This window comes from Camelus bactrianus, chromosome 6 (genome assembly GCF_048773025.1).
Source record: "Camelus bactrianus isolate YW-2024 breed Bactrian camel chromosome 6, ASM4877302v1, whole genome shotgun sequence".
In the NCBI taxonomy this organism is placed as follows: Eukaryota; Metazoa; Chordata; class Mammalia; order Artiodactyla; family Camelidae; genus Camelus; species Camelus bactrianus.
In genome coordinates this window covers 64,579,412-64,598,717 of record NC_133544.1, presented here as the reverse complement: position 1 = coordinate 64,598,717, position 19,306 = coordinate 64,579,412, and the positions used below count along the sequence as shown (strand labels likewise).

General features: G+C 49.3%; 3 protein-coding genes across 5 annotated transcripts; 2 read left to right on the top strand and 1 right to left on the bottom strand.

The window, feature by feature from the left end:
- Nucleotides 1–714: 714 nt before the first annotated feature.
- On the top strand, nt 715–3,192 carry TPPP2 (tubulin polymerization promoting protein family member 2). The gene is made up of 3 exons (XM_010949669.3): nt 715–1,185; nt 1,434–1,587; nt 2,393–3,192. The coding sequence occupies exons 1-3, from the start codon at nt 1,013–1,015 to the stop codon at nt 2,579–2,581; spliced, it is 516 nt and encodes a 171-aa protein (XP_010947971.2). The 5' UTR covers nt 715–1,012; the 3' UTR covers nt 2,582–3,192.
- LOC105064656 (ribonuclease 7-like) lies at nt 1,468–17,367 on the top strand. Of its 2 annotated transcripts, none has more exons than XM_074365842.1 (2): nt 1,468–1,587; nt 13,506–17,367. In XM_074365842.1, exon 2 carries the CDS (start codon nt 13,546–13,548, stop codon nt 14,014–14,016), a length of 471 nt encoding a protein of 156 aa, XP_074221943.1. In that variant the 5' UTR covers nt 1,468–1,587; nt 13,506–13,545; the 3' UTR covers nt 14,017–17,367. The 2 variants fall into 2 exon arrangements, with proteins under 2 accessions (XP_074221943.1, XP_045368553.1); XM_045512597.2 differs by lacking the exon at nt 1,468–1,587 and adding an exon at nt 12,272–12,994.
- Nucleotides 3,337–6,066, bottom strand: RNASE13 (ribonuclease A family member 13 (inactive)). 2 transcript variants are annotated; one of them, XM_074365841.1, is made up of 2 exons: nt 5,114–6,066; nt 3,337–4,767 (listed from the first exon to the last, which is right to left on the bottom strand). In XM_074365841.1, the coding sequence occupies exons 1-2, from the start codon at nt 5,355–5,357 to the stop codon at nt 4,298–4,300; spliced, it is 714 nt and encodes a 237-aa protein (XP_074221942.1). In that variant the 5' UTR covers nt 5,358–6,066; the 3' UTR covers nt 3,337–4,297. The 2 variants fall into 2 exon arrangements, with proteins under 2 accessions (XP_074221942.1, XP_010947970.1); XM_010949668.3 differs by having other exon boundaries at nt 3,340–4,767; nt 5,009–6,060.
- Nucleotides 17,368–19,306: the final 1,939 nt, after the last annotated feature.

The following is a 19,306-nucleotide window of genomic DNA, read 5'->3' as shown; positions in this document are numbered from 1 at the left end:
TATAGGAATTAGTGACCGTTTAGCTAGGAAGAGGAGGGAAGTCACCGACCTAGTTGCTCTGTTTTAGGGCCCCTGAAGTTCATCCATCCATATGTTTTCTGACCAGGGAAAGGGCCAAAGAGAAACCCTTGAGGAATATCCTTGGCCTGAACAGAAACTTCACCAGAAGATTTTCAGAGTCTGAGGCTCACCCTCCCCCTGATCGGCCCAGATCTATGACCCTCCAAGGCCTGTGCTCTTTCCATGTTGGACCCAACATTGGAAGCCATTTAGAGTTCCTATTGAGCTTGGTCTGCCAAGGCCAGTGAGATCCTCCATGTTGGTCATTAACCCAGGCCTGGAGACTAGAAAAAGGGGCAATGTTGGACTGATGTCAACCTGTTTTCATTAACTCCTTCCCTGAGCTCTTTGCAGCTTTTGTTGAGGGACTGAGCATAAGGCAATTTTATGACCCCGAGGACTGGGTCAAGTAGGGCAGACTCCATAAGGGAAGCTTGATCAGCTGGAGCGATCAGGAGGCTGGCAGCACACTCAATGCAGCATGCGAGGTAGGGACCAAAGAACCCCTCCCCCCAAAGATTAGGGACTGACGGTGATGTCACATAAACACTGCTGAGGTCATAGAATCTTCCTCTCCTCCCCTGTCTCCCCACTGCCACCCAGTCTCCCAAGCCAGCTGGCTCCCACTTATCTGCACACACTTACATACAAAGGCTGGGAAGGGTCAGACACCATCCAGGCACTCTCAGGTACACAAAAGAGGTAGGGAAGTGGTTGGTGGTGGTGATTATTCAGTAGGTAGGATCCACACTAGTATCCTTTGTGCTGGAAACAGTAAGTAGGATGGGAGTCAGAGGGAAGTCAGAGAGGGACAGGGAGAAGGGGGGTTGTTCCTGTTGCTGATTCTGATTTTATTTTAACCTCCATCCTTTTTACTCTTCAGTCCTCCCTTCCCCTCCTCCCTCACCCCCAAGTCTCCCCCCCTACTGTCCTCCCCAACCCCCGACTGACTATGGCATCAGAAGCAGAAGGAACCTTCCAGCGGTTTGCCGTCTTTGGAGAATCGTCAAGCAGTGGCACTGAAATGAACAACAAGAACTTCTCCAAGCTGTGCAAAGACTGTGGCATCATGGACAGCAAGACGGTCACCTCCACTGATGTGGACATCGTGTTCAGCAAAGTCAAGTAAGGGACCAAAGACGGGACTAGGGGTGTGGAGTAGAACAAACAAGGTAGTGGGACTTGGAAGGGTTTATGTGGGAGAGCATTGGTGACAGGTCTCCTGAGCACCTGCTGGGTGCCCAGCACTGTGCGATTCCCTGTTCTTAAGACACTCAGAGTCAAGAAGCCCTTTCTGAGTAAGGGGAGGGTTGGACCTTAGAAGGTGATGAGTTCATGTTCCAGAATTCCTGGATTTCTGTCTGACTGACCAGGGCCAAGAATGCCCGAACCATCACATTCCAGCAGTTCCAGGAGGCAATGAAGGAACTGGGCCAGAAGCGGTTCAAGGGAAAGAGCCCGGATGAAGCCCTGGAGAACATTTATAGACTCATGGAGGGCAAGGACCCAGCTACCACCGGTGTTACTGTGAGTAACATTCTTCATTCCTCACCCTGGACCCTAGTTCCCTGAGTCCCTGCTGCTTCTCTCTTGCCGATGTCCCTCACCCTTGCCAACAGTGCCACTGTAGGAAGACAGGGCAGAGAGCTTCTGGGCACTGTTGGTATTGAAACAGACTTTAGAGATCATCTAGTCATTTCAGAGGTGAGGAAAGTGTGAGAGGAAGTGACTAACCCAAGGTCCACAGCTCTTTTCATAGTAAAACTTAGACTCATTTTGAAGTGTCCAGTATCTGAGTCAGGCAACTGGAGCCTGGTGGTTTTGGGGGGACACTGAGTGCAGAGGACTTGGCACCTGATCCCCTCTCCTCTTCCTGCTCTTATATGAGGTCTAATATCTGACTTCCTGCCTCTCATCCACCCTCTGTTCTTTATTTGTCCCCTCTCTACTAAAAGCTCTTTCTACTCCAGGTTTTCAATAGGGCCTTCCCAGTAGGACAGACTTCGCATTTTAGGTCGGCCGTTGAAGTCCTCCAGCTACAGCCTAGTCAAAACAGCCCCTCTGGAAGTAGAAAGACACACACACACACACACACACACACACACACACACACCGACTCGTTCCCATACAGCAGACTCCTCCTCCTCCTCCTCAAGGGGATGGTTCTCATCATAGCTGCTGCCACAACTGCATCTGGGCCCTAAGCAAGCGGCAGGATGCCAAGGGCTGTACAAGGGCTGGGAGAACTAGTGGAATCAAAGGCCCTCCTTAGAGAAGGGGCGTGGTCATGGGGGGAAAGGGAGAAGGATCAGACTTACCCTCTGGCTTGCAGAAAGTAACGACAGTGGGAGGGGTGAGCCGGCTGACGGACACCAGCAAGTACACAGGCACCCACAAGGAGCGCTTTGACGAGAGCGGCAAGGGCAAGGGCATCGCGGGCCGGGAAGACGTGACTGACAGCTCAGGCTATGTGAGTGGCTACAAGGGTGCTGGCACCTATGATAAGAAGGGCAGCCGCTAGGGAGTAGCCTCGTGTGGGCCTGGCAGCCTTGGCCCTGCATCTTTAACACCAGGGAGCTTGGGGAGCAATAAACATCTGTGTGTGCAGCAGCCCGTGAGTTCTGTCTTCCACCAGGGGGAGGGACGGTGGGGCCCTTGGGGTAGAAACAGAGAGAGGAGCCGAGAAACCCGAGGGAAGGGGTTCCCAGCACTACGCTTTACTCTACTGGACCTGTGCCTTCCCGCCATTAGGAAGCATCCCCCTCAACAACTGCTTCTAAGAACATGGCTAAGGAGTACATTCAGAGATAAGAGATCAACCCTATATGGAGGTAAAAGTATTTGCTACTTACATTCACACGTTACCAGTATCCATCTCCCCCTACCTCCCCAAGGGGAGGAGCAATTGCTGATTTGACATAGCAGGACCCAGATACTAGCAACTCGACCCTCCCCTGTCCCTCCACCTTCCTCATCTGTTGCAATCCATGTTTTGTTGGGGAAGAAATAGAAGCCAGAGATGGTGGACCAAGGATCTATTAGGAGATTGTCCTACAGCTGACGGAGAGAGATAACCCATTTTCAACACCCATCTGGAACTGAGTTTTACCCACCCCACCCCCATCGTGGTAGACATGGAACAGAAGATCCTACGGCCTGCGAAGGATGGCCCAGGAAATGGCCAGAGGTGGGTCACCTCCAGGACTCTGAGAGTAGGAGTTCTGGCGCATTGAGGAACAAGGAATGACATCAGAACTGATTCAGATGTGGGTTTTTTTTTTATCTTTTTATTTTGAAATGACTATAGATTCCCAGGAAGATGCTAAAAGTACAGAGAGGCCCCATGTACCCTTCACCCCATGTCATCCCATAGTTATATTTTACGTAATTCAGATATGGTTTTAAAACCTTCTGTGACTACAGCTAGACCCACTTCACCCACGCCTTGTCAGAGGCAGATCCTGGAGTCTGGGGGAATGTGAGGAGGAGCTTTGGGAAGGAAAGGGATGCAGGAAGATAACGTGAAGCTCCAGTGAGCCAAGGTGAGAAGGATGGAAGGAAAAGAATACAAGGCGATGAAAGAGGTTGGGAGTGTTGGGGAGAGACTGCACTCTCCAGAGCAGAAGAGATGTATTCCACGAAGACGAAATCAATGATTCCATCGAGAGGAGCAGACTGAGAACAGAGGGGGCCCCTGGAGAAATGAAGCTAATATGAGTATAAGACACTCAGGGAGGCTCCTATAGCTAGAGGTACCCACCACGTGGGTGAGTGCGTGGAGGGACTCATTAGGGAAATGGGGAGGATTGAGAAGGGAAGGCCGGTAGGGATGGGGATTTGAGACCCAGAACTGGTGCCTGTTGCCATGGTGTGAGCCGAGGCTCTGGGCCTCCATCCAGGATTCAGGATCTGGCCCAGTAGATGGACAGTCACTGCCAACTGGACACAGTCAGCTTCTTGGGTGGGTAAAACTGTCTGTGGGAGAGGGAGGATGGGGGTAGGGATGGGTGGGGGTGGGGAGGTAAACAAGTTAGAAAAAGCCTAGAAGACAATACAACTTTGCATGGTGACCAAAGCTCTGGACATTTTTCCTACGTCCCTTGGTCTCCTGGGAGGGGCCCTGCCTACCTTTGAAGCCAGAGAGGAAGCCTGGTACCAGGGATCAGAGCTTTGGGAGTGGGGACAGGCTGGTCTGCAGTGGTGGTAGCGGGTGGTTCAGACCAAAAGCCTCCCTTGCCTAGTAGAGGCCAATGATATCCATCGGCTCAGCATCGTACTGCTGGGAGCAGAGCAGATAGAGCCTCTGGTTGGTCAGAGTGCCGTTGTAGTGGCAGCTGGTGGGCGTGTCTCCCTTGTTTAGTTTGCAGATGGTGAGGGGGAAGGAGTCCTGGGTGAGAGTGCAGTATTCATTGTAATTCTCACAGAAGCTCTCGCTGTACTTGCAGAGCTTCCCGATGGCTTTCCAAGGGGCATGTAGCACATAGTGGACCTTTGGGCAGTGCCAGGTCTGTTGCCTGCCCCGCACGTAGGCCATCAGACCGTTACAGTAGCCGCGGAAGCCTTTTGCGTAGTTAGCCCTGGGATAGTCGATGTGTAAGGTGCGGAAGTTCTCAATGGCCACCTGGAGTTCGATGTTTTCAACCCAAGTTGGTGCTAGAACAAGCTGGAGGAACAGGAGTTGGGTCACAGGAAGTGCCATTCCTCCTGCTGGTAGAATGAAGGTGGTTGGAGGCAGAGGTGGGCCTACAGTGTGCCCCCAGCCTTCCCCGTGTGCCTTCCCCTCTACCCACAAACTGGACTGTCCCAGAGGTCATCTGGCCCAAGTCCTCATGCTTCAAAGAGGGGGGACACTGGCCCAACTGGTCAGCCACCTTTAGCCATTCCCCTCCTCTCCCTTGGTCTACCTTAGGGCCTCAGCCTCACCCAGTCCGTGAGCTGTAACACTTACAGAACAAGAGGTCCAACTGGTCCTTGGCTGAGACTCTTCCCAGTTATCCCTGGCCCGGTTAATCCTTCTGGTAAAAATGCAGAGGGCCCAGAGGGACAGGCTCACCCACAGCTGTCTGACGGCCGCCGGGAAGGACAGGCGCTGGAAGGCAGCAGGGCCGTGGTACGGATTCTTCTTGCCTCAGACCAAGGACAGCCCAGAGGTGAGAGGAGGCTGGAAAGGTGTCTGGATAAAGACGAGTCTCCAAGGAGGGAGTGTCCCCTGGGTTTGAGGAGCCCCTGTGCTGAGGGGGTTGGAGGAGTGGGAAGAAAGAGACATTGCTTTCTTGTCTCCTCCTCTGTGATGTCATCAGAACACTTAGTTCCAACCTCCTTGCCAGAAGTCCCCAAGTTCTTGGGCTTCCTTTGATGTCGTCTCTGGTTCATAGGCCCCACGTCTGCAGAAACGTGAGAAGGAAAGCATTGTCATGTTTCTGAGAAACAAAGCAATGCTTATTCCTGACCCTCAGAGAACAGAGGGTCTGCCCCTCTCTCATCCAACTCATGGAAATTTAAGGGGGCCGTGGACACAAGGGCTTCCCACCTGAGTGCTGGGCTGAGCATCAAAGACCTCCTTGTGGACCCCTCACTGTCCCCATCATCAACTTGACTCCAATCGTGATCACACTGACACTCTTACCTGTAATCTCAGGCCCTCTCAGGGTCACAGCACTCCTGGAAATGTATGGAAATGTATGTAGGCTGACCCGGAAGCCTCAGACTTGTCAGGTGGGATTAGACAGACAGCATAGCCAGGACTTGAGGCGGTGCGGGCCGCCTGAGCCCAGCAGGTCAGATTCACGCTGGAGTTTATCACGCTGGGGAAAGGGCCAGGCTCCTAACTCTTTTCCGTCAACACCTGCCCTTTCATCAGAACCAGAGAGCTAGCTCCCTAGGGCCTGCCAGCCACATTCCTTGATTTCCACAGGCCTCTGGGCCTTGTCTTCCCGCAGGTGTTGTCCCGGTTGTGAGCTTAGGACAGCCTACTCCCCTCTGTCCCTGGAGAGCAGGACACGGGAGTCAGAACGGAGAACCCTGAGTGTTCCAAGGCAGGGCGTAGTTCAGGAGGGGTGGGGGTGCGCAGAGAGACATATGGTTGTTCCTCCTTCACGGCCCCCTTCAACTTGCTCTTTCTGCCAGCACCAACTGGAGTCCAAAACCGTGCCCATCCTCCCCCAACTTGCTTTTCCTCCTGTGTTGTCTGTTTCCTCGGTTACCTATGCAAGAAATCTCAGCCTGAGCCCCGACCCCTCCCTCTCCCTAACCCCACCTGTTGGGAGGCAGGACTGCATGGTGGTTAAGAGTAAAGCTTTTGAGTAAAACAGACCAGGAATTGATTCCCAGCTCTGCTGTTTCCAGGCTGGGCACCACCAGTCTAAGTTTACTAGGCCAGGACGAGCTTCGATTGCCTCATCTGTTAATGAGGATACTGTTCTGTGTCTCGTGGTAGTATTAAGGTTCATTAAGATGCATCTCAGGAGCGCTTAGCCCACAGCCTGGCACATACTGAGTACTCGACATGATCATGAGCCCACCAGTATGCAGCCCTACCAATATTTTTTTTAAAATATGTATGGACTCCCTAGATGTCTTATGGAGTTTAATTATCAACCACTCACATACATTTTTAGTAGGAAATGTTAAGCCATTTTTAGTTTTTTTGCACATATGTTGCACATCTGGCTGATGATGCAAAGATTCTCAGCATTACACAGTTAAGTTGGGCTGCACCCATCCCTTTAATTTTTTGTTTTTAATGGAGGTACTGGGGATTGAACCCAGGACTTGTACATGCTAAGTGTTCGCTCTACCACTGAACTGTACCCACCCCCTAGCCCTGCCAATCTTAACTAAAACTTTTCCCGAACCTGTCTCTTCCATTTCTATTTCTTCCCCTGCTCAGGCTCTCCCCTCTCCTGGACACCCACACACCCTGCAACTCCAGAAGGGCTCTACACCTCAGAGGACAGAAGACATCCATGACCTGGCCCCCAGCATGTCTCCAACTGCATCTCCATCCCTGCCTGCTTCCCCCTTGGTGCCCCTCCCTCCCCCCACCTCTAGCTCTTCTTGTCTCCTCCACTCTGAATGCTGCTCTTCCCCTCCTGCTCTCCCCTCATCAGTCCCACTGAGCTACCCCATCGGAGGATCAGCCCAGAGGTCCTGTTTAAGAAGCCTCTGTTTGGAGGACCTCCCCAGGGAAGTGTACCCAGCCAAGCCGGTGAGGATGAAGCCGCAGGCAGGTGGCTCATCTATATCCTCAGGCTGGTCTTTAAGCCAGCGCCCACTGGGAGCCCGTGCAAGGTGGTGCGTGAGCCTGGCTGACTCTCGTCTTTGTTCTGAGGAAGCTATCACTCTGTGGTCCCAGCCTCAGAGTGTGCCACCTCTTCCCTATTTGCTCAAAGCGCAGCTTCCCTGAGAAGAGGAAGGGGCTTTTCATGCTTCTTGGCCTTCCTATTCCTTGCTTCACTACCCACCCACCACCACTCACCTCCCCACACGCTATTAAGGAAATGGACCAGCACGTTGCAGAGGAGAGTTTAGGGCTTGATATCAAATAACCTACTGAGCTTTTGTTTCATCTTCTATAAAAGGGGACTGATGCCTGCCTTACCTTATGAGGCTGCAAGAATAAAATCAGATGGTCAGTATGGAAGTGCCTTTTAACCACTAAACGATATAAAAGTGGATAAGTGGGCATGGTCTTCCAGGTCCTGTACCAACTCACTTTATTCCCTTCAACTCACTTAACATCTGCAGAGTCTCTTATATCCCCCTAATGAGCCAAGTGACCTCCCCGTATCTCCGCTCTGCCAATCTAGAGACCCTCTCACACCTGACTTATATTCATCTTCACGAAGCTTTCTGTTATTCGTCATGCCCCGTGTCGATTACTTTAAAGTTATTTTAAAATTTCTAAATACTACCTGAAAATCACTATAACAAATGTCAGGGGAAATAGAAAGGTAAATGAGCCAGTTACAGTCCATATTAAATTTACAGTTCAGTAGGAATGACAGGGTATGAACATATGTTACAAAGGCACAAACATGGGGCCAGGCACAGTGCTGAGTGTGTGACGGGCCTTTGGGCTCCAACAACCTGCAATCCTAGTGGTCTGGTCTTGGAAAATCCTATCCCAGAGGAGCTGAGCCACAGGATTGCTTCCTCCATCCTAACATCCTTGTCATGGTTTCACCTGCTCCCTGAGCCTGAGATTTGTGGAATTGTTACCCCATTACACTGGACTTTCCACATACAAGAATCACCCTAGAGATGAAGACACGAGGTTTTAGAGAGGGACAGTGGCTTACTTGAGTCATAGGTCTAATTCAGTGGTTCTCAACAGGAAGCAATTTGATCACCTCTGGAGGCTTTTTTTGGTTGTCACAACTGGGAGGTGCTACTGGCATCTAGTGGGTAGAAGCCAGGAAATGCTGCTAGACATCCTACATCGCAGAGGACAGCTCCCAAAACAAAGAGTTATCCAGACCAAGACGTAGATTGTGTGAGGTTGACAAGTCCTGGTCTAATGAGAGAATCAGAGTTCCTAACAAGAGTTGGCTTAGTTATACTTTATATATTGAAGAGCACTGATAAATATCCAGTATTTAGAAATAATTTTATTAGACTTTGCTTGTGATGATGCTGGGTCTTTTACCAGCAAAAGATTACTGGTAGACCACCATTAAAACATCTTTGTAACATTTTTCCTGTAAAAGTGACTCTCTGCAGGTAGCCATCTATACATTCTCTCCCTCTTCCCCTCCCCAACGGTAAGAATCTCTAGAACCACTGGCTAGAGTGACAGGTGCAGGGGTAAATCCCTATGATTAAGGGGACCCCCAAGGTTTTGCCCCAAGTGAGCTCACCACAGTCTCGGTGGCATCACTTTTGCCCTGTCCAACCCAAACTGTTCAAACAGCATACTGTGTCATGGACAGTACTTAGGCTGTCCTTGAACCCAAAGGATTGCTTCAGCCATTTCAAACTTCTTGTCATAGGTTCACATCTACCCCAAGGCTGAAGTTCAGGAGCTGCATTGTCAGTTCCTCAGCTGGGAATGGGGTTATTCAAGTGATACCATCTGCGACCAGGCTTATTCAAGAGTGAATGCCTTCTAACCCAGAAGTTGAATCGTTTAGGGTCACTGATATGCAAAGCACTATGCTATATTCTATGGGGTATGCAGAAGACATATAACAGGTGGTCCTTGTCTTCTGGGAATTGACAGTCTAAATTGGAGGAAAACAATAAATACATGTGAAGAAATAACCAATGATTCAAGGCAGAAAATTATACATTCTGAAGACGGTAAGTGTTGTAGGAATTTAGAGGTGAGAGAGATCCCTCTGAATTGGGCCAGAGAAAGTTTTCTGGTGGGGAGAGGGTCATCCTGGGACTTTAGGATGGGTCTCAGGAAACACAGTTGAGTGGAGATAAAGAGGGTTATGAAAGGTATGTTTGAGTAAAGAGAAAAAAACCAGCCTGGCTGGGGTTGAAGCAATCAGTGGGAGAAGAGTCAAAGTTGGAAAGACAGGTTTGCCAGATGGTGACAGACCTTGAATAGCAGGCTAAGGAATTTATATTTTGTTCTGTAGACAAATGGGGAGCTGGCAGTGGCTTGTGAGACTGAGTGACCTGGTGAGGCATCTCAACCCCAGACCAGGTCCCCCGCTTCTACATCCTGGCCTGTCTAAGAGGCATTGGTCTGGGAGCCAAGGATTCCAACCTTCTGTCAGTGCTGCCTCCTCTAGACCCACAGCTGTTCCAGGAAAGGTCATGAGAATTCAAAGACCCAAAGCGAGTTCCACATCTGATCCCAACTTGCTGTTTGTTCCACCTTCCTCATCTACAAAAATGAGCTGGTTACCTTTATTTATCCTGGGAGCAAGAAAATGAGGATAACAGAACTTGGACCTGCTCCTGCTTGGAGGGAAACTCTCACGGGCTTTCCATCCGCATCCAGAGAGGCTGTGTGGAACTCCGGAAGAGAGGGAGGCTGGGCTCTGAAGGGTGGGCACCGATCCAGGCTGGCCCTCCTCTCTCCCAGCCCCCCTCACCCCCTCCCAACACGGGCTGGAGGAGGCAGCAGCTGTTGTCCTGTGGGGAAGACCGGCAGAGGTCCACCTGGCACTGTCGAAGCTTTCACAACACCCACCCCAGTGACTTTAAACACACACACACACACACACACACACACACACACAGCAGCGGCCTGGGGAGAGGCGAGGCGAGGCCAAGAGCAGTAACTATGATGGCAGAAGGAGAAGGAGGCTGGGGGAACCTGCCTCATATCCCTGGATAGAGGCTGCCCCGTGAGGGGCTTTCTTCTCTCCCACCATTTTGTCTTCTGCTCTGCCTTCTCCAATTCTTCTGTTCTCCCTTCTCCCAGACTCCCTGACCGTCCTTGGCCTGATGCCTGATTTCTTCTGTTCTCCCTAACTGTGTTCCCCTTCCTCCACTTTTCCTCTTGCCCTATGAATCTAAGGAGAAATGCAAAATTGTCCTACCGAGTGAAAAGTGAAGCAGATCTTGGAAGCTAGGTAGTTTCGACGAACAAACAAATAAAATTGCCTGCCTTATTCAAATAACGAGGGCGAAGTAAGGGTTTCAGCTTGAGTTGTGCAAATGGTCAGTTCAGCTTTTCAGTGCAAACCTGAACCTTTACTCCTTTTTCCCTTTGACCGGAGACAGCCCAGCCGTGTTGATTTTACTTTCACAGAGCACTAAGGCAGCTTTCTGGAGAGCCCAGCAGAATGAAGTTGGGGAGCAAACTGGGATCATTATAAAGACAGGAAAACACAGGAGCAGAGGGCAGTGCCAGTCGTGGTTTGGAAACATCTCACTCTAGAATAATGAGAAGTGAGGAGGAGACCTGGCTAGGAATTCAAATGAGCTCTTGGCCTCCCACCCGCTCCTCTAACCCCAGCCTGCGGTCCAGGGCTGGACTGTGCTGATCCTCATTCTGCCCACAGAATGCTTTAAACCACAGATTTTATCTCCAAACATTTGCATTTCTACAGCAGCAGAGGCATAATTCTCTATCCAGAAGTTCAAACTACAAAGATTCAGGCACCTGAACAAACTCATGAATGCTGTTCCCACCGCCAAGGCCTCACTGAGGGGGAACCAGGGGAGCCGGTGGCCGGTGTGAACTCGCTCCCGGTTCTCTGTTGCCACCTAGTGGTGTTTCTCACTCCAACACCACTTTTTCTTCCTGACCCACAGCTATGCACTCTGTCTACTAAAATAATGTCTCCTGATCTCAGAACAAACTCCCTATCCTCCTGACTCAAAATCCCGACTTCGGGACCAGAACACAAAGCTTATGACCCAGATGGTCTGTGTGGCCTCTTAGCAGTCACATCCACACAACAGCCAGGGGATCTTTAAGTAGACGGGCCCTTTACTCCTCTGCTTAGAGCCCTCCCAGGGCTCCCCAGTGTGTGCACAAAACTCACAGTCCTAGTGGGGTCTAAGGCTTTCCATGACGTGGCCTCTGGTCCCTCTCTGACCCCATCATTCACCTGCTCCAGCCACACCAGACTCCTTACTGTTCCTCCAACACCCCAGACATCCACCTGCTTTTGGGCCTTTGCAGTGCTGCCCTCTCTACTCAGAGCATTCTTCCCCAGACAAGCATCAGTTCCCTGTCTCACCTTCAGGTCTTTGTCCCAGCGTCACCTACTTCAGTGACCCTATTTAAAAATCACTGCCTACTAATTTCCATCGTGTTTTTTTTTTCCCTTAGCAATTATCACCCTGAACAAAGTATGTATTTTTTACTGTCTTTCTCTCAATGGAATGTAAGGATTCCAAAGGTGGGGATTTTGTCTCTTTTATTCACTGATATATCCCAAGCATCTTGGAGCATAGTAGATGCTCAAGAAATATTTGTTGACTATGTGAATGAGCCTGAACCCAATAGTCTGAGATCACCTACTACTAACAGGCGAATCCTGGGAACAAAAACACTGTTCATCTCAGTTTTCTAGGAGTTCTTCCCATCCACAGATAGTGATGCTTCTCTTTCTCAGCATCTCAGTTCTTCTGAGTCTCATGCCAGGCTCACTGGTGCCCCGGAAGCAGCACTGACCACACAGCTGTAACTGCCACAGGAAACAGGGAAGACAAAGTAGAGAAAGGTCTCAGCTGGAGGTGGAGCAGCACCCCCACCACCAGCATTTTCACATTTAGACAATGTTTTTAAGTGTTGCAAGTTTTAATCGAGTCGCACGGGAAAGAGTGAAGGATGAGAGGTGTTGGGTGCCATTTCCAGGTAAAGCCAGGTGACCTTGGAACTGGAGGGACCCAGAGGGATGAATCATTGCAGAAGAGCTGAGCTGGGCTGGTGCTGGGAATCGTGACCGTGATGACTGGTCCACTTCCCTATCTCCTCCACCTCCTCCAAAAGATAAGCAGTGAGTCCTTTGTGACAAGAAGCCATACAAAGCAAGTTTCTAGGCTGTTCCATCTGTTTCTCAGGTCAGAAAAAAGCAATCCTTACCATCACAGTGAGAGGTTCTTCCCAGAATCAGAACCGGAAGTGTATAAAGGAGATGACAAATGACAACTGTCCCAGAAATTCATTTTGAGCTGACACCTGGATCAGGTGCTTTATTAGCCATTGAAACCATGTGGCTGGGGGCCAAATCTAGTCTTTGAGTGTGAGGATTCACGCTTCCTCATTGCTAAACATGTTCAGGCAGGTGTCCTAGCTCCATAGGTATCCACTTATTGGGGACATGTAAGTGGAGAGGCATGAACCTCATTCATTTCCTGACCCGGGGCTGCTCCCCAGCCCACATCTAAACAGAAGCACCACAGGTCAGGCCAGTTCTTACGGAGTTAGGCAGTGAGAAGAGACTGCCGGAGATCTGAGGCCCAGCGGTGGGCAGGTGTGTCCCTCTGAGCAGGAGCTGCAGCAAAAGGACTCAGTGAGGAGGTGAGGCCTGAGACAGGATGTGGGTGAGGAGAAAGGACCAAGAATGGATGGGTTCTGGCCAGATAAGAGTAGACACTCAGGCGAATGACAAGATGGGCAAAGGAGGGACCCAATGTGGAGGGGAGAGAGGAGAGTGGTGCTGGGGGATGGAGGCACAATATAGGGATGTGGAGGAGATGGGGATGCGGTCATGGAGGGGACGAGACACAGAGAAAGAGATGGAGATATAGGGACCTGGGGATGCTAAGGGATGGGACTTGAGGGAGAAGAGATAGAACAAAGAGTGGGAGGCAAGAGGGACAGAACGAAGGAGGAGAGGGATACAAGGTGAAGGGGATGGAGCCATAGGGTTAGGGAGTGGGGTCATAGTGGCTGTGGGCACCCAGAGGGGAAGGGAGGGATAAGACACAGGGTGAGGGAGGAAGGAGACAGTGGCAGAGGGAGATGGTGATTAGCTAGAAGGAGCAGGTATAGGAAGGCTCATTTCCCACCTCCTGTTCTCTGTCCCCAGCAACCCCAGCCCTCCATTCTGACAGTTCCCCCTAAGAGAGATGGCACTGGCCAGAGCAGGATTCTACCCTCTGCTTCTGCTCCTGCTGCTGGGGCTCTGGGTGGTGGAGGACCCAGTCAGCGCCAAGCCCAGTCACATGACCTCGGCTCAGTGGTTTGAAGCTCAGCACGTGCAGCCCAGGCCTAAGAGATGCAGCGCTGCCATGGGCAACATCAACAAGTACTCCAGACGCTGCAAAGGCTTCAACACCTTCCTGCATGAATCCTTCTCCAGCGTGGCTGCCACCTGTCAGACCCCCATCACAGCCTGCAAAAATGGCCATAAAAACTGCCACCAGAGCCAGAAACCTGCAACCCTGACTACGTGTAAGCTCACCTCTGGCCGGTACCCAAACTGCAGGTACAAAGAGAAGCAACTGGTGGCTCCTTACATCGTGGCCTGTGACCCTCCCCAGAAAGGGGATTCTGGACACTTGAAGCTGGTTCCCGTGCACTTGGACAAAGTCCTTTAGGTTTCTAGCCTTCCTCGTGCTTGGGCTGTGCCTGAATTCCCTCTCCAGGCCTCTGGACCACTCCTCCTTTTCCCAGAAGGTTCTATTCTGACATCTCTTGGGGCCCTTCCTAGCTCAGGCTCCTCTGAGAGGATGGGGGTTGGGGGTAGGGGTGTTGAGGTTGAAACTTTAGTAGGCTCGGCTCCAGAAGAGATGGTCTTTCCCAGGAGCTTATCCCCAAGAGAGGGGCTGAGCAAGCTTAGGGGTGCAGGTTCCTAGATCTGTGCCTCATACATCTCTCCCCTGCCCCATCTTCTCGTGGCAGTGTGACAAGAGGAGGAAAGAAATGGAAAAGGAGTGCATGGGATTTATGGAAAGAGCTCTTTTTGTCCCTAAATGAGGCCTCTTCCCCAGCTCTGACCCAGTAGTGAGGTGGCCTGTGTGCAGAGAGACGGCCGGAAGGAAAGATGACAAAGAAGCACCACCTTGTATTTACATAGCATTTCATGCTTTTCATGCTGGATCCACGTGAGTCCCTCGTGAGACGGACTTGACAGGGATTACTTGCCTTCTTCAGGGATGAGGAAGTTGAGATTTCAGAAAGCTTAATTAATTCAAGAGCTTGTCAAGTTAGTTAGTAGCAGAACTTGGACTTGAAACTAGGTCTCCTTACTCTAAATACAGTGCGCTTTCTCCTTTACCACTGGCCGAAAAATGAGAGCCTTCTGCAGGGACAAGAGGGGAACTAGGTAAGAGTTCACACATGAAGAAATGTACAGAGAGCTCTGAAGAGGTGGCTGCAGTAAAGGTCATTACCTCTCTAGCCAAGAGACTGTTTCTGAGGTGCTCCAGGGGTCTTGGCGCGCTCTTTCTCTCTGCCTCTCTGCGCCCCTCCTTCTCTAGCCCACTGCTCTTCTGTCCTGGGCCCTGGGCCTGCCTCTGGCTTGATCGCCTAGGTCTGAAAGCAGAGTGTCAGGGGAGTGTCCCAGCTTCATCCCTCTGCTCCAGGATCACATTTCTCTTGACCTCAAGGGACTTCCGTGGCCCGGTGCCTGCTTGTCACAAACAGGCTGATGGGAGCTGCCAGAGCTTCCTTCCTGCCGATAATGATCTCTCTTGCTTCGGTGCTTCCCTGGCTCTCTGCTCTGGCAGTCCGCCCCAGGCCTGAGGGGTTGAGATGTGGAAATGCCATCTACCTATCTCCCTGGGCTGCAGACACCATTTCTCCTTCACTGGCGAGCAGAACTGGAGAAGCTTCGGCTTTACGTTGGCTCAGTCTTGGTAGCCTCCCACCCCCAGCCCCCGCCTGGCATTGCCTGCAGCCCTGACCGTCACCATCTCCTTCTCTCTTCCTGAACCTCAGTCCCGGACAAACTGCACTCCGCCCCACGCCCACACCCCGCCCCCCTACCTCAGCGCCCAGATACTACCTTGTTAGACTTTCCCTTCCCAGCCGGGGAGCCTACTCTCTACCGGTCCCTCCCCTATACCCCAGTGCTCTTTTATTCCTTCCCAGGGTCAGAGTAATCTTTGGAGCCAGATAAAATTGGGTGTAAATCTTGACTCGGTCCTTCATGGCTACATGACCTGGAAAAAACTACTGAACCTCTTTGCAACTATGTTTCCATTTATGGGAGTAATATCACCTACCCAACAGGATTACAGGAAGATTTAGAAATGACATTTATGAAGCCTTAGTCAGCCCGAGGCACTGGTAGGCATTCAATAATGATAGCTAGTAGTAGCAATGGCAATAATAGTAGCAATACCCCTGTCAGGTCATATCCGTCTTTGGCAAACACGAAGACAAAGGCAAATGCCCCACTCAATTCTCCTGGAGGGCTTTCTTCTGCTAGAGCAATGTTTATGAGGAGGCTAGAGTATAAATCTGTAGGCAGAGTCCTGATAGGTGGGCTGGGTGGTTGGAGATGATGAGGAGAGAAGGTAGGGGAGGGATGATGAAAAGGAAGGACTGCAGAACATTGAACAGTTTTATTCTTGATCTGGATATGTTTACTTTGTGAAAACCCTTTGAGCTGTACACTTAAGATGTGTGTACTTTACTGTATGCCAATTACACCTCAATTTAAAAATCCTCCTAAAAACTATAGTTCTTAAGGATTATTTTATTTAACATAATAAATGCTAATATATCAATTCACAAAGATTTTAATACAATGAAATCATAGAATCACAATATAATCTAATTAATATGGTTCTGCCTTGTACTATTTGTTAAAGTAAACAGTATTTGCAGTATTTATTAAATTGTTATAAATACTTTTAGCTCAAAAATTATATAAGGCTCTTCCTAAAGTTGTCTAGCTAGTACATACTTTCTGTTAATATAACTGTCAACTGATTTACCTATTTTTGAACTGTGAAAATGTAAAATTATTTTGTATATAATAAAAGCTTTCACAACCATTATTACAGCATTTTTCTTAAAATAATAAATATGCTGATATTAGAATATGATGATATTTCTGACTGATATCCACTGACTGATAGAATTTCACCATTTTTTAAAGTTCATAAGGAAAATTTCACTTCCATGTACATTCAGAGTGCTCACCAATGTTTGAATGTGATTATTCAGATATCAACGGTGAACCCAAATGACCTGCCTTGTTTTTATACCGATGCTTTCTTTAACTGATTAGATTTGACAGTCACCCATTCCTTCACATGATCTTGATCACAGCCAAGTTCAGGGAAAATCCAGGAATTATGTTGAAATAAGTCTTTGGCTATTCAGCCTTTCAAAGGCCGAAGCTGAGGTCCAAAATGAATAATGGGTTTGGGCCAACTAGCAAGGCTGGCTGAACCTTGATACCTTCCTACTGGACAGCTGACAATGGAGAAAGGGAGACTTAGTTACGAGATTTCTGTTGCTGGGGGTGGGGGCTTGGAGAGGCGAGGAGGGAGTCCTGGGGAGTATTGCCCAGCCTCATGTAGATAGCTCTAAATAAATTGTTTCAGCCTGGATCTAAGGAGCACAGATGGAGGCCAGCAAAAAAAGTAACCAAAGAACTGGAGCTACTGTGAGCTCGCTTTCCTAGGAGCGAGACTATCTGAGGTGGAATAGGTAGGAGACTTTTCTACATCTTCCCCAAAGTCTTCTCTCTGAAGAAAATGACCCACAGACACTATGAAGACAGCCAGTTGAGTCAATGTGAAGAGAAGGGTCTTGATCTCAAGGGCAGGGCGTATGAAGAAGAAATGCCCCTGAAACTAGGACTCTTTCCCTCACATTGATCCAGATGGCCCTCTATGTAGTTTCTGTGGCTCTAGGGGATGACCTTAGAGCTACAGCAACAGAAAACATACTGATAGCAGCCACATCCAGGGAGCCGTCTCTTTGAGAAGAGCCCTGGCCCATTTTATCACATTGTTTCTATGCTCCTGCACAACTGGGCCTCCAAAAGGGCTTTGAAGACTTCAGATCCTCATTTTAAAGTCCTCCTCCTACCCCTATTCCACCATGGAGGGATAGAAAGAGCAGTCACAGCTCTTTCCAGGATGTTTTCCTGTGCAGGACTCCAAAGCCAGTAAGTAAGCTTGGGAGCATCCAAGAAGCCATGAGGGCTTTACGAGAAAACATTGCTAATGAGGCCCTGTAGGAAGTCCACAGTTCACAAGAGGGGAGGTAAGCAAAGATGTCTTCTGATAATGGAAATATACACCCTGATGGAAAGTCCTCTTGACTTAGACTGGAATTTCCTCATCTATACAAAAGTAACTTAACTCATAGAGTATTCTGTAGATTAAATGTGACACCATACACAAAGCACATAGTACAGTGGCTGGCATGTTGGAAGAGCCTGAAAGATGTTATCATTTACATTTATTACTATGGTGTGAAACACTGAGTGGCCAAACATGTGATGGATGGAGCAGGCCTGACTTCTGCGACAGAAGAACAAAGGACTTAAACAAAAGAGGCCAAAACCCTCCTCAGCCTCTCCTTGCCAAAAAAAGTTCTTAGCCAAGAGTAGATAAGCTAAGGTTCAAGGTCAGGCAAAAAAGACACGCGTTCCTTTCTCTTGGTGAGGTAATTTGGAACAGGATAGGGTGGGAGTCAATGCTTTCAGTTAGGGGGAAAGAAAAGGCTTTTGAGTGTTTCTGTTAAGACCACTTAAGGGTTTTTTTCTCATCTCTACCCTCCATAAATCCAAAGATATGCAAAGAAGGCAGAAAATCTAGGGCCACTAACTTGTGGTGGCTCCTTACCTGCTCCTCTCCAAAGGGTTCAACTATCACAGCAGTTGATAGAGAGAGGGCTCTAGTGACATTTCCAACTTCCCTTCCCAAGTCATTTAAACTAGCCCTTAGGTAAGCTTACTGTCCCCTCACCTCCATTATGGAAGACCTCTTACACTCTTCCCACCCTCTGATTCAGCTCCATTTCCTAGTTTGTCTTCCTCTACACAGAACTACCACCAGTGGTGGTCCACGGCTTTCCGATGGATTGGTTACAGAGGGAAAACATCACAGTTGTCACTTTCTATGGTTTTTTGGCCATGGCACTTAGCACAAGGTGGAACTTCACACCCATAGCGTTAACATATTCATAAAATCATGTTACAAGAGATTGTATCCAGTGACCTCAGAGATCATCTCATCCTGCCCTCCCCATTTTGCAAATGAGAACAATAAGACCCAGGGGACCCAAGATCACATGGCTAGTTTAAGTAAGAATTCAGGTTTCTTGAACCCGTCCAGTGATGGTTCTGAAGTGGCGTTTGAGCTAATGGTCCCAAATGAATCTCAGACATCTTCCAAGGTCAAACTTCCTACACATGGACTGGTACATCGATCTGCAGATGGGCAGATTCCTGGGTTGAGACAAAAACATGTTCATCCAAAAGATTGTTCAGTGCCCATGATCCCAACATGTTTACTTTTCTGCCACTCACCCATGGACCACATCCCCTTCACCTGAATGCTCACATTGTATCAATGAAATGAAAAAAAAAAAAAAGCACCCAATGATGGTAATCTAGTTCAGCATGTCCCATGCCATTGGCTATTGGAGACATAAATAAGGGCCTGCAGCAAGAATAAATATCTCCACTTCCCATCTGCTACTTAGGGCCAGAGTGAAAAGATTGCGGAGATCCATTTGATGGACCTCCAGATGGGCCTGAAACATCCAAAATATTTTATCTTTGGTAAGGTCATAACTAGCAAATGGAGCTGAATTAGAGGGTAGGAAAAGTGTAAGAGGTCTTCCATGATGGAGGTGAGGGGACAGTAAGCTTACCTAAGGACTTGCTTAAATGACTCAGGAGGGAAAGTTGGAAATGTC